We start from the raw sequence: 13,280 nt of genomic DNA, 5'->3' as shown, positions 1-13,280 counted from the left end.
TACATCCACTTTCCATACTTATGAATCAATAGCGAAGATGTGTCATTTTCAGAAACCGGAATGTGATCTGTTCTTCGCAGGGGCACATGAACCTTGGGTGATTATTGAACTTCTGGAAGCAGCCATGTGATTCTGGAAGAGAATATGGTTTGATTATGAATTTTTTAGTATTATGATTGAGAGACATTGGAAGCTTGATTGTTGAAACTTAGTTCTGATCTTGTGTTGTGGGTGCCTTACAAGAACCTAAAGAGAGGTGAAGGAGGCCATGACCGTTAAAATGATGGCAAGACTTCAGTCAATCAATTATGATTTCAGTTAAATACAAAGTTAAGAGGGATGAAATCACGATGTTCGATGCTGGAAGAAGTGTTTGTTGATGAGGCCAAAAGCATGAATACGCTGCTTAATATATTTTGAGAAGTGATTTTGCTCAGAAGAAACAAACTTTGGTTCCAATAAATTCTAGGTTGAAAAATTGTGACTTGTCTGTCCGCCAAATTACTGGTTGGGATTGTCTACGAAATATTTGCTGCCTCTTAGATCTAGAAATTAAAAAGTCATATTTCCTTAAAAGTAGTAGGAAGGGGATTTTAAAATGACTGCTGATGCTGAAATGTCTAGTTAGGGGAGATCATTTGCATACAAAAGCTCCAGGAAGATAATGGAAACTATTGTTTTCAATTCTTTTTGAAAGATTTTTTTTGACGAAATTGGAATTGATGTCGATTTTATTTATTTGGAAATGTGGAGCTTTTTTTGCCAAACATTGAATGGTGACATTTTTTTTTGGCCGGTTGAATGGTGACCATTTTTATATGTGCTTTAAACTTTCAAGAATAATTTTTTTCTGTTATTGTTTTCAAAACTTTAGTTTGTAATTTCCTTATCTGATATATTTGATCGTTGGTGTTCATGTAGGGATATATTAGAGCTTACTGAGGCTTTGAAGGCTAAAAATGAAGAAGGAGAAGCTTATATTGCTGAAATAGAGGTTAGTTTTCCATAATGATGTAAATTGTAAACAATATTGAAATGTGTACATTTTTGTCTAATTAGTTTGATTGTACAAATTTGGGTGTCAGACTATTGGACAAGCATATGAAGATATGCAAACTCAAAACCAGCGACTGCTTCAGCAAATTACTGAGAGAGATGATTATAACATCAAGGTAAATATTTCATACAAGGTTTTCAAATAATAGATATATAATCTTATTGTGGCAGATGGTTCTTGAATTTAATATTTCAATAGGACTAGGGTTCTTTTGTTAATGTTTAGTCCAGAAATAAAGATAAACAGCAATAAACAAAAGAACAAGAAAAAGGCACCTAAAGACAACAATTTATCCTAGGAAATCCCTCCAACTTGAGGGAAAAAACCCAGCCGCACCAGAAGAATATCTCTTTTATTAAAATAATAAATAGCTAAGTACAATGCTTTCAACTGAATACAATAATTTTCACACAAAGCAATCATATATGTTGAATTGAGAGACTCTTCATATCATAACTGAAGGTCTCTTCATATACCAAATGCAGATTTCTTCATATTTCCAAACGCATGTCTCTTCATATAATAAAATGTCAGATTTTTATGGTGAGACACCTAGCACACCTTGGATGCCATGTCTTGTTCACTTGAATATCACTCAGCTTTGGATGGGAGCCAACGTGCATTACCTCAGGAACTGACGTCCATTACCTCAGAAACCCTAGCCGGAATCGTAGGGGGTAGACTACTTCGATCAAGATCTGAGCAAACCCGCTTGTAGGGGGTAGACTACTTTGATCAAGATCTGAGCAAACCTGCTTACACACATTTACTTGTGAGCAGCCACAGTTGGCTCAGAAACAAGGGCAAATGGATCCAAAGCAACAATAGAGGTTACCCTAGTCTTGTTAGCATATCCAAGCAAACCCGCTTACACACATTCATCTGTGAGGCAGCCTTGTTAGCATATTGCAGAGGAAGCATTCTGTGCAGTTGTTTTTAGTTGATAATTTTTAAGTCTTGTAAATCTTGTTGAAATAGAGTGAATACATTAATGTGAAAATTGATTTTCATAAAGTGATCATTGAGAGTTATAAGCAAAATTTGTATTTCCCTAGTAGGACTACTTCAACACGGGCATCATCTTTATGTGATGAATGTTTTCATCTTTATGGTATTGCGTTTTACTGCTAACCCCTTATTTAGAAGGGATCTGTATTGTTTGTTAGCTTCCATACTTGAGGTTAGGCCATATTCATTTTCACCAGATGTGGCTTTTGCTACTAAAGCTTAAGCATTCTTTTTAAAAACCAATATGTTATAATACTTATTCCGCTTCTTATATTAGTGCAGTGCACTCACTTATTATGTTGAAGGCACTCCCTATCTGAAGTTGGGCGGCTAACTTTGAGCCTTGACATTACAGATTGTTTGAAAGGGGATGCAAGACAATGGATTCCATTCCTATCGTTGATTTTTTTCCTACTTTTCATTCGCTCCTTTTTCAAAGTTCATTCTTCCTTGCAATGGTTTTGAATGGTGACAATATTCACCACTTTGGTCGCTCATGCAGGAGAAAGTTCATTCTAATACTTGCTGATGTTTTAGACCATTGTTTCTTTCCTTTCTGTTTTGAGTAGGCAGAAGCATCTAGGTGTAGACCTGCCAATTGCATTTGCTTCAAAGGTTCTAAACCTTTTCAACCAATCAATTTTCTGCATATTTTGGAATTATGGCATTGCATGAGAACAATTTCTGTCTATGGATTTTGTCCAACTTTCATGCTGCAATGGTTGATGACCCATCAATTTATAAGTTAGGCTATCCTTAGACACACTCAGTTTGCTGATCTGATGCTTATATTACCATTTTGTGAATTTCACAACTTATGCGGATATGAAATCATGACCTAGAATTTACTTTTTGAATCAATCATAAGGCTGGATGGTCCTTTCCCTTTCCACCTGATAGCTGGATTGGATCACATTTATATCTTCCTCCACTGGATCAGGCACTTGAATGATTTTGTATCTCTGATCATGTTGTGTGGCAATCTGGAAAACATTATCCTTTTTATCTCGTACTCATTTGCAGCGTTGGCCTAGAAGTCCTCATGGTGTACCTTGTGTTGGTATTTCATTTCACACCAGCCACCACTCTGATCCTATTGTAGGGGTCATAGTTCTGTCTCGCTGGTAAAAGTACCAGATGGTAGAAATGCAGCTCTGCCAGTTTTTTGACTGCCCTACAAACATGTACAGTTTGAACTTTATCTCCTATTGTGATTTGGAATTCAAGTCCCAACTTCCTCTCTCTTTTGAATCTTATTATATGCCATCAGCTGTGTGATGACTTCTATCTTGTTAGTAGTAAACCTCGAGAGTTTATATGGTTCTAAAGAAAATCCCTGTAGCCTGATGTAGAAGGTTGGGAACTGGACGAACCGTGCTCTACACTTCTCAGCAAACAACCTCATGTAATCTATCTTGCAAAGCCTTGACAATGCAAATGGCGGAAAGTGTGATTGACTCTGATGAAGTTGTCCTTAGCATACAATTGTAACTGAGGGTGGCACTCATGCACTTCCAAATGATGTAAGCCACTCCATATTGCTCCTTTGCATGGTAACCCATCATATCTTGTCATCTGGGCCAATCTGTATATGATATAGGAGCTAATGTAGAATTTGCCCAACTGCTCTAGATTTCTGAGTTGTTCATTTAGATTGTCATTGATCATTCCTGCCCAATCCATATTGTTGACTCCTTCAATCACTTATTTAACAAAATACCACATCCATGGTTCAAATGTGTAGGATTGGAAGATCCCAAATACTCTAGAGTCTATTCAACATCATGAGCAAATAATTGTACTCTTGGTGGAAGTCTAGCTAGACCAGTTGCTTGGGTAACTTTGAGTGGTGAGCTCAGTTCTTCCGTAGCCACTTATGGTTGATCACACCATCGCAATGGTAAATCCCAACAGTATAAAATCCAAGTGCCTGCTCCTTTGACTTCAACACCATAAATCTATACATTGGGATTCTAAATGCTTCTGAAAAGGCTTGTGGAAAAAGGTTTGCTAATACTTTTCCATTTGGATCTCTAATCATTCTCTCTTTTAAATTGTAATGCCTTGAGCATTCTACAATCAACTCTGCATGGTGGAAGGCTGAAATCAATCTAGCTGTAGCCACAATCTTGCTTTTGACAATCTAAGTAGCCAAGTACATGGAATTATGGTCTTTATATGTATCCTCCAAGAATTTTGTCACACACATTTTTCTATTTTGATACAATCTTTGACTCTAGGTGAAATACCGACTGCTCGTTCTTGTTCAAGGCCGATCTGGACAGTCTGGCTCCTCTGAATGCTACTGCTTTCCTTCCTAAAAAACAAAATAAACAATATAGGAACATGCAAGGAATGAAAAAGCAGATTAACCTCTTCATTTGTGAAACATTCTGATTTTGGTGAAGACAATTAAAACATTTGTTACACAATCTCTAGTCTCTTTCTTGAAGGACAGTTTCTCTCTCCTCAGGGAATCCATGCCTTTTCTTTGATTTTTCAAACTTATTGTAGATTTTGTTCCCTCTAAACTTCACAACTTCTTTCTCGACTCTTTGGACTAAATGTGACTTTGTCTCTTTCTAGTAAAGACCTCCAAGATCTTCAAAATCCTTAGCTTAGCTATTGGTTCTCCAATTCTCAAATATGAGAATGAAATGAAAAATCCATTTCTTATGTAGTCATGCTATGCGTAATTGGCAAGGAGTTAATTTTGTGTAATTCCGTTAAGTTCCCTTCTAGTTACCATTGTGGGAGAGATTCCCTTTAAATTCATTAAATTCGCTTCCATGTTAGTTTTGAGCATTTTAGCTTCATCATTAAGCTTTGGCTATCTGTTTGCGCTTAAGTGGGTTGTGTTGAAGATTGTAGCTGCGATAGAGATCTTTATCCTTGGAAATATGGACGTTATTATCGTTATTGTCACCTTTAGCTGAAAAGGACACATGTTTAAATTGTAATATTAAATGTAATAACATGTGTCATTCGACATGCGTTGAGGCATGGAAATTCGAAGAGTTGTAATTGTTTTCTGTAATAAAGAGTCACGTTTTGGGAAAACCTTTGGTTGGAATGTGAAGTGTCTCTCCTTAAGTTATATATATCTTATCAAGCGACAGGCATTGTACACTTGAACTTTTGTGATCAATAAAATGATACTTTTTGTTGTATGGATGGATTTTTCCCTTCATTTTAGAAGGGTTTTCCCAGGATACTTCTGGTTTTTATTGTTTTAGATTTGACTCCTTGTTGCTGTTTACCATCATTGATTTTTGGGCTTAAGATTTCACATGGTATCAGAGCCTAGTTTGATTTTAGCTATAATGGAAGCTTGTTCGTATTGGATAATGTAGTTATGTTCAGGTCTCTTGTTTTTGGCATTACGTATGTTTAATTTATGATTCGGTGTGGATCATCTTTGAAAATTCCTTTCAATATTAGTAGTGATTATATAAATATTTTTCCTTTTTTCCTTTTTTGGAATTATCGTGGTTCATATGTTTGGTTGCATTCCTTTGATTTTTCTGGACAATGTCGACTAGTCTATATCTTCAGTTGGTTAGTGTTGTGTTTTTTTTTTGTCTTATTTAACATATGCTCCTCATCATGTTTTCATGGTTGCCAAATTTGTAGCTCTTGGTAATGTTTCGTGGCATACTTCTTTAGAATCTGCGCTTCTTTTCTATTGTCAGGCATTTTATTTATTTTTTCACCATATCCCTAAACAAATTTGGGCATGGCATCTTTGAGCGGTGGGGTGTCTGGAGCATCATTCTTTTCTCTTTTGTATGTGGTGTCATCCAATTTTCTTGATCGTGACATCTGGATATTTTGTATTATATCTGTATGGTATATGACAAATGGATCTTATTCATTGTCATAACCGTTCACTCAACATGTTGTGTGGTAATAGGTATTAATGTCATTTTGTTATCGTCTCCTCCATCATCATATATTATTATTACTCTCTTCAGAAGCCGTTAAGTCTGTTCATGCACTAAGCACAATTGTGCAATGTTAAACTCAATTGACTTCTAGAAGTTACAACTTGAGAAATATTAAGGAAAGTGTTTCTTAAAACATTGTTTGCATGATTATTGCTCTTTGTTTTGGAACATGAGTCATATGATATAATGTTCTTTGTTGTATAATGCATTAGCTCCAATGTTCTTTAGAGGTTTCAATTCTTACTACCATTGTCTCGGAGGTCAGAGAGAAGATGTTGACTCGGTGTGGCTTTAGACGTCAATTATGATTTTACCACATGTCATGTTCCTCCATAATTGAGATGGCATATCCTTCCCAATAATATTATTCAACAGAAAACTCAAGCCATAATATTATTCAACGGAATTCTCAATGGATTATTGCTCTCTGTTGTGAAATAGGAGTCATATGATATAATTTTCTCAGTTGTATAATGCACCGGCTCCAATTTGCTTTAGAGGTTTCAATTCTTACTACTATTGTCTTGGAGGTCAGAGAAAAGATGTTGACTCGATGTGACTTCAGACGTCGATTATGGTTTTACCACATATCATGTTCCTCCGTAATTGAGATGGCATATCCTTCCAAATAATATTATTCAATGGAAAACTCAAGCCATAAGTCCTTCTAAGCAGTGGAAGGTTGCAACAACCTCCTGCGCTTAAACCCATTCAAGTTAATTCCAATGGAGAAATCAATGATCCTGTGTTTCAATTTATAGTGACTTGGACTGCAGTTCTTGTGGATCATGTTAAAGTGGCCTTCACATTGCATGCATATGCGAGAGATGAATGATAGAGAAGAGAGTGGAGGTGATAAAACAATTGATGGTCTTCAGATATTTCTAATGGCTACACTCATGCTAGTAAGAGTAGGAAACATGAAGTTTCTTTAATATTTATTCATAGCCCTAATAATTTCTTACAATCTTCAGGTTTTGATTAGAATATATCATTTATAATAAGAAAGTTGTTCATATTATATGAGATTCATTATGTTTAGTTCAATTAATCAATATTGCTCTGTATACTTTGGAGATGTTTTCTTATCATAACAGTAAAGGAAAGGAAAAGCATCAACAACATTACAATGGTAATGAGGTAGAATTGCATGTAGTGCAACTATTATTGCATTTGCTTGAGACATTTCGAATACTAGTTGAGGATGGTTTTCCAGAATTTGAGCATTCATCAATTACTAGGAGATAAGCTTTATATGATTGATGCATCCAAATTGTTGTAATAGTAAAGTTTGAAAGTCGGGCTTTATCTCGGTTTCATCATCTCTTGTTGAGCCCAAATCTCCAAAGAGATAAGTATTTTATATTGATCATATTGTATGGTTTTTGATCTCTATTATAGTTGATGTTATAAGTAATTAATATTGGCTACAGGATGCAACAAGATATGGATTATAGCTCCAGGGAGAGATGCTGAGCTTTAGAGGGAGGGTTCATAATTAAGAGGGAGTGCTTTGGAATCCCCATTATTCTCATATATGCTTACGTTGATTGTGGTATTTGTGAAATTTGATACTTAAATGGAACTAAGTCTTATTGTGTTATGTCTATTTCTATTCTTGTGTGAATAAATGAGATTGTAAGATCAGCTATGATAACTTTTTCACTATGCGATAGTGAACATCATGTTGAGATAGTCCATGATGTCATCATGTTGAGACATTCCATGATGGAAGTCGGATGTCATGTTGAGAGATTCCATGACAATTCACGATGAGAGAGTTTGTGATTAAAGGCTTAGCTGTGAGTCTTTCAAATCTGTTATGTTGAGTGATTCCATGAATTAGTAATTGTTATAAGATTTCATGATTGAGTGATTCCATGAATACGAGTAATTGTTACATGATTTCATGTTGAGTAATTTCATGAATATGAGTAATTGTTATAGGTTTTCATGTTGAGTGATTTCATGAATTTTATAGGATCTAAGTGATGAGATTTATCATCGACATTTTGGTTGTAGTCTTGTGTGATTGTTCAGCTAAAGATCTCTCTCTGGCTAAGAGGGAGTTTTGAAGATTGTAGTTGCGATAGAGATCTTTATCCCTAGAAATATGGACGTTATTACTGTTATTGTCACCTTCAACTGAAAAGGACACATATTTTTAAATTGTAATATTAAATGTAATAACATGTGTCATTCGACATGCATTGAGGCATGGAAATTGAAGAGTTGTAATTATTTTTTGAAACAAAAAGTCACATTTTGGGAAATTGGAGAGACTTACGGTTGTAATGTGAAGTGTCTCTCCTTAAGATATGTATATCGCATCAAGCAATAGGCATTGTACACTTGAAATTCTATGATCAATAAAATGATGCTTTTTGTTGTGTGGTTGGATTTTTCCCGTCATTCTAGAAGGGTTTTCCTAGGATACTTTTGGTGTTTATTGTTTCAGTTTTGACTCGTTAATGTTGTTTACCATCATTGATTTTTGGGCTTAAGTTTTAATAGGTTGGATTTCAAATACTTTGGCAATTTAATATTTCTAACATTTTAGTTAAATATTGGTGAGAAAATTCCAATATTTAATTATTCTCCAAAAATAATTCCAAAACTCTTTTTCACCATTTTATTTCTCGACTTGAACCTTTTCATACACTTGGTTAAATCCATCTAGCCATTTATCCAATGAATTTACAATTTTCCCATTATGAATTAAATTGTGATGTCAAGGACATTTTTCATGTCCTAACCTAGTCTTTGGCGCAAACTAAGTTCCAAAAGTTTCTGTGTACTTCTATCCAACTTTAGCACTTAATACAAATAATCAATCTTGAATACAAAAAGGTTTTCAATACACCTTGAATACAAAAAGGTTTTCAATTTTAAAAAAAAAATTCAATCACACATCCCATCTTATCCATGAGCATGAACTTGGACATAGGAATAAATTCCTGACATTATGGTCAATTTTATTCTTTTCCCCCCAGCTATCCTCTTTACGAGCACATATAAATTTCAGTGCATTATTTAATGTTTCTGAAATATACGAGGTTTATATAGGGACGAACATTTGAAATTCTAATGTTTTCTTGATTTGCGAAATGCATTGATGAGCACAAACAAGGCGTGCTTGTAGACTCTAATGTTTTACTGTTTTCCATGACATAATGAAAAATGCACAGAGAGTGCATATTAGACCTTTTGATGGATTTCTCCTCTTTTCTAAAAATCCATGATTATTGTGAATCCACATTCTAGCCACATGGGAGAGGGCATGGAGGATTTTGTGCTTCAAATCTTTTTGTGGGCATATGATATTCGTGCCCAGAGCGCGTATGAGGGCATGTGAGGGATTTTAAACTTTATTACTCTTTTGTGAACATACAATATTTGTGCCTTGGGTGCATTGTTGAGGCTTCAACACATTTTTACATTTATACAGTTTCCTTAACATTCTTAGAATTATACCCCAAGCGTATGGTTTTTGTTTCCTGAGATGTTTGGTATTCAAACATTTTTAATGCCGTATTCATATTTGTTCTTGAGCGCCAATATGATTTAGTGGTATGACATGTAGTATTTGCTTCCAAGGTGTGTTTTTGAGGCTTTGACGGGTTTTTACATTTATACCGTTTCCTCGACATACTTAGAATTGCACCCAAAGTGCATATCTGTTGTGAATCAAGATGATTGGGATTTGAACATTTTCACTCCTTATTCGTATTTGTATTTGGTTGTCAATTTGATTTAGTGGCAGGACTACAACCTTTCTATAGTTGCTGAATATAGGTTATTGGGGATGGAAAACTTTGTATTTCACAGCTTACTTGGGCATCACAAATCAGCATTCACGATTGCAAATGTGTATTAGAGGTGAGTTTTGGTATTTGAACCAATTCTTTGACACTCCTTGGCCTATGTTCATGACACCTCTGACGAAGGGAGGTGGATTTTAGAATTTGAAGCACTCTCTTTCACTATGAAACCATGTCTTGGAGTGCAGATGGATCCCTTTTGAAGCTTTCCTTGGATGGTGTAAATTTAGTGCTTACAAGTGTACATTGCTAATGATGGAGGCATTATTACCTCCTACAGAATTCCTCAACTCTTGAAAATCGGCACTGCTGTGCTACATGTAGCCTTGTGAAGGGATTTGCATTCACTGCCATTTTTGTTGTTCTTTTATGCAACCACTATCTATCTATTATCACTTAACCATGCCTCCATGCTTTATACTTTGAATGTCATGAGATATATCTTAGGAATAGGTTTAGCTAAGCTTAGTGATTTCATGCTTGGTGCCCATTTTGGTTATCCATCCTTTAATCAACTGATTAACTAAATTCATCTTTCCAACTTAAGAACTAGAGACATCTTTGTTTGTTCTCTTATTGTTGCTAATTAGTAGCTGAAAATGACAAGATGGGGACATCACCAAAAAACTTCAAATTTTATTAGCTCACTCTTCCAAGGATATAAAAAATCTCTTTGATATTTTAACCCTAGGACTTTAAAGAGAATTATTATTGGGAAATATCTACGTCACAATTCTAAACAAGGAAATATTTCAAAATCGAAACCAAAAATGATAGGGACTCTTTTCCACTCAATACTAAACTAAAATTTAATTTAACACTCCTTATTTGGAACACAAGGAGGCTCTGGAGATAAACACAAGGCTAAGCAAATCAAGACGTAAGGGCTCCCAATTCTAATGGACGATTTGTTAAAAGGTCACAACAAGACCTACCATACTCCTAAAATCTCAAAGTAGGATCCTTGCTAGGAGAGTCTAGATAGTACATGACTATAACATTCACCTTGAAAAAATCAACATATTTGTTAGTGGAGACTATTTCAAAAATTAAAGTTTCGAAAAGGATTTTCGAATTTGGGACTCAAACAATACAGTGAATGCTATTACTAAGAATAAAAACAAGTTGCAAGTTAGAAACATAAGGTTTTTAATTAAAAAAAACTAATTATTAAAATCAACAATTTCTTATTTCATTATGGACTGCCAATAACTGCCAAGGATCTATTGTTCCTTATTTGTGCTTGCCTTTGAACATCTACATCACTCTAAATTAATCATCATTAATTGTATAGCTTCATGTACCTCAACCATCTTATTTATTAAAGTGAAATAGTTGGCTCATTTGTTGACCATTATCAAATTTTGCATGAGGATTTCCTTTTACAAAAAAGAGAGTCTAAAAGAAAGCAACTGAAGCATATTGGTTGCAAATGAACATCCATGACTCTAGTTTCTACTACCATTGTTTCCATCCAATCGATCTTCTAAATGTTTTTTAATGTGTTGTTCAATGCTTGAGCACAACACAATATTGAAAAAGCACTTGCAAGAACCTTACAGCATCATGCCTTCTGACTTACGTAAGTGGTTTGAATTTGTCACTATTTGTATGATGTTAGAGGTTTCGAGCTCTTCTATTACATCTTTCAATTTATGAAATAAGAATTTTGCATCAGTGTAACAGGAGAACACATGCCCCCCTCAAACCTCCATGCACGCAAGTCGGGGATGTCCCATTGCTAGGCATCCTTTGACCATCCCAAGGATGTTTGAATGTCCCCTGTTGCCATCACAATTGATGAGCATGAGATTTCAACAGCCACAGATCTAGAGATGTTTTTTATTCCTTCGGCAGATCTTGATCATGAGGAGTTCAGTAGTTCCAATGATGAGGAGTTTGCGTTGGGGAATGATTAGAGGACTTACTTCACTACATTTAGACATGATTTTGTGCTTGTTTTCATGCTACTCATCATAATCATCTTTATGATAATTTGATATAATATAAATCAAAAGCTTCTATTATTTGAATTTTTTGTAGTAATTCATAATTTGATATTTAATGTTGGTCAAACATGGTATACCATATTCTGTATCGAGTACATTACTATGTTGCAATTTTGCTATGTTCAAGCATTTGGTATTTATAGTTCTTATACCATTATACATCATTTCATAACTAGCATTTGGAGATATATATATATATATATATATATTACAGTACCCCTCTTCGATCCCTTGCTGTCTCCAAATTGAAGACCTCGTTTTTCGCTATCTTGGAAACTTGCCCCAATGTCCCCCAGAGCCCGTTTTACACTGGTTTGCATCCTTCCTCCTCTTTTAACAATTAGTAGCTCTAAGAAATAAGAATTAGTTGAACATGCAACAACAATATTGATGTGTGGCGGATGATTGATATTGGTCTACCCATTTATTATGATAGGACAGCTATCTTGTCATATCCCACCAAACATAGCAAGTCTATGCCATTGAGATTTAAACGTACATGACAAAAAGGCAATAGGTAGATGTGGCAGCCAATTAATTTGAAGCTAAGTCATAGGATTCGCCGAATTTCATCCATGAAGTTCGAATTTCAACGAATTTTGACCCTTTCTGAACTTCATCCAAATTTTAGGACATTAAATATAATAGTGCTATTTATAATAATACTTTTAATATAATATTGAGTTCTTTAGTTTAATTATTTAGCAATGTCAAACTATTTTGACAATTTTGTGGATATATTACTTATATTTAAAAATGAATAAATTTATATAAGTTAAATTTAATGTCGAACTTTTTTAGAATTTTTACCCTGGCCGAATTTCATCCGAATTTTATGATCCATGAACTCGAATTTGAATTTGAACCTTGTGACATAGCTTTGAAGCCTTCAAAAACTATATACTCAATTAGTGTTTGAAATGCCAACCAATATTTTAATGGATTTTAAGGTGTATCCTTTAATGATCAAGAGGCTTTTATCATTTTAAAAGACTTGATCAAGAAGCTATCAAACATCAACACTCCCTCTTAGCTTAGAAGGATAAACACATAAAAATTACTATTACTTCAATGATATTCACCAAGTACTCAAAAGGTTTTGATATCACATTTGATATCAAGAGTATTGGCCTCCCAAAATATCATTGATATTCACCGAATACTCAAAATAAAGTTTGATATTACCTCTGAGATCAAGAATTTTGGCCTCCCAAAGTATCAATGATATTCACCAAATACTCTTTGAGTAATGGCCTTCCAGAATGTTGAGATGCAAGACATTCACCATATGCTCAATTTGTTTGATCTCATCATACAAGTTATTGTAAGATTGTAAACTTATAGTAACTTCTGCAAATAGAAGTGACATCATTTGGAAGTCGTTACTTGCTCATGATGTACACAAGGGGGGTAGGCTCATTAAAATCACAGTCACGAG

The 13,280-nt window shown here is 34.7% G+C and overlaps 1 protein-coding gene across 1 annotated transcript in view; it reads left to right on the top strand.

The window, feature by feature from the left end:
- The window catches only part of LOC149551235 (E3 ubiquitin-protein ligase BRE1-like 2), a 58,491-nt gene that overhangs the window by 23,254 nt on the left and 21,957 nt on the right, over positions 1–13,280 (top strand). Inside the window, exons 14-15 of the mRNA XM_089786794.1 lie at positions 922–994; positions 1,086–1,172. Coding sequence (XP_089642920.1) covers positions 922–994; positions 1,086–1,172 — 160 coding nt within the window. The remainder of the gene's footprint in view (positions 1–921; positions 995–1,085; positions 1,173–13,280) is intronic.

The sequence above is a fragment of the Cupressus sempervirens genome, chromosome 6 (assembly GCF_028749045.1).
Source record: "Cupressus sempervirens isolate cs-2001-9-10 chromosome 6, ASM2874904v1, whole genome shotgun sequence".
Taxonomy (NCBI): Eukaryota; Viridiplantae; Streptophyta; class Pinopsida; order Cupressales; family Cupressaceae; genus Cupressus; species Cupressus sempervirens.
The sequence above is the reverse complement of the archived record's forward strand: the minus strand, read 5'-3'. Positions and strand labels throughout refer to the sequence as shown.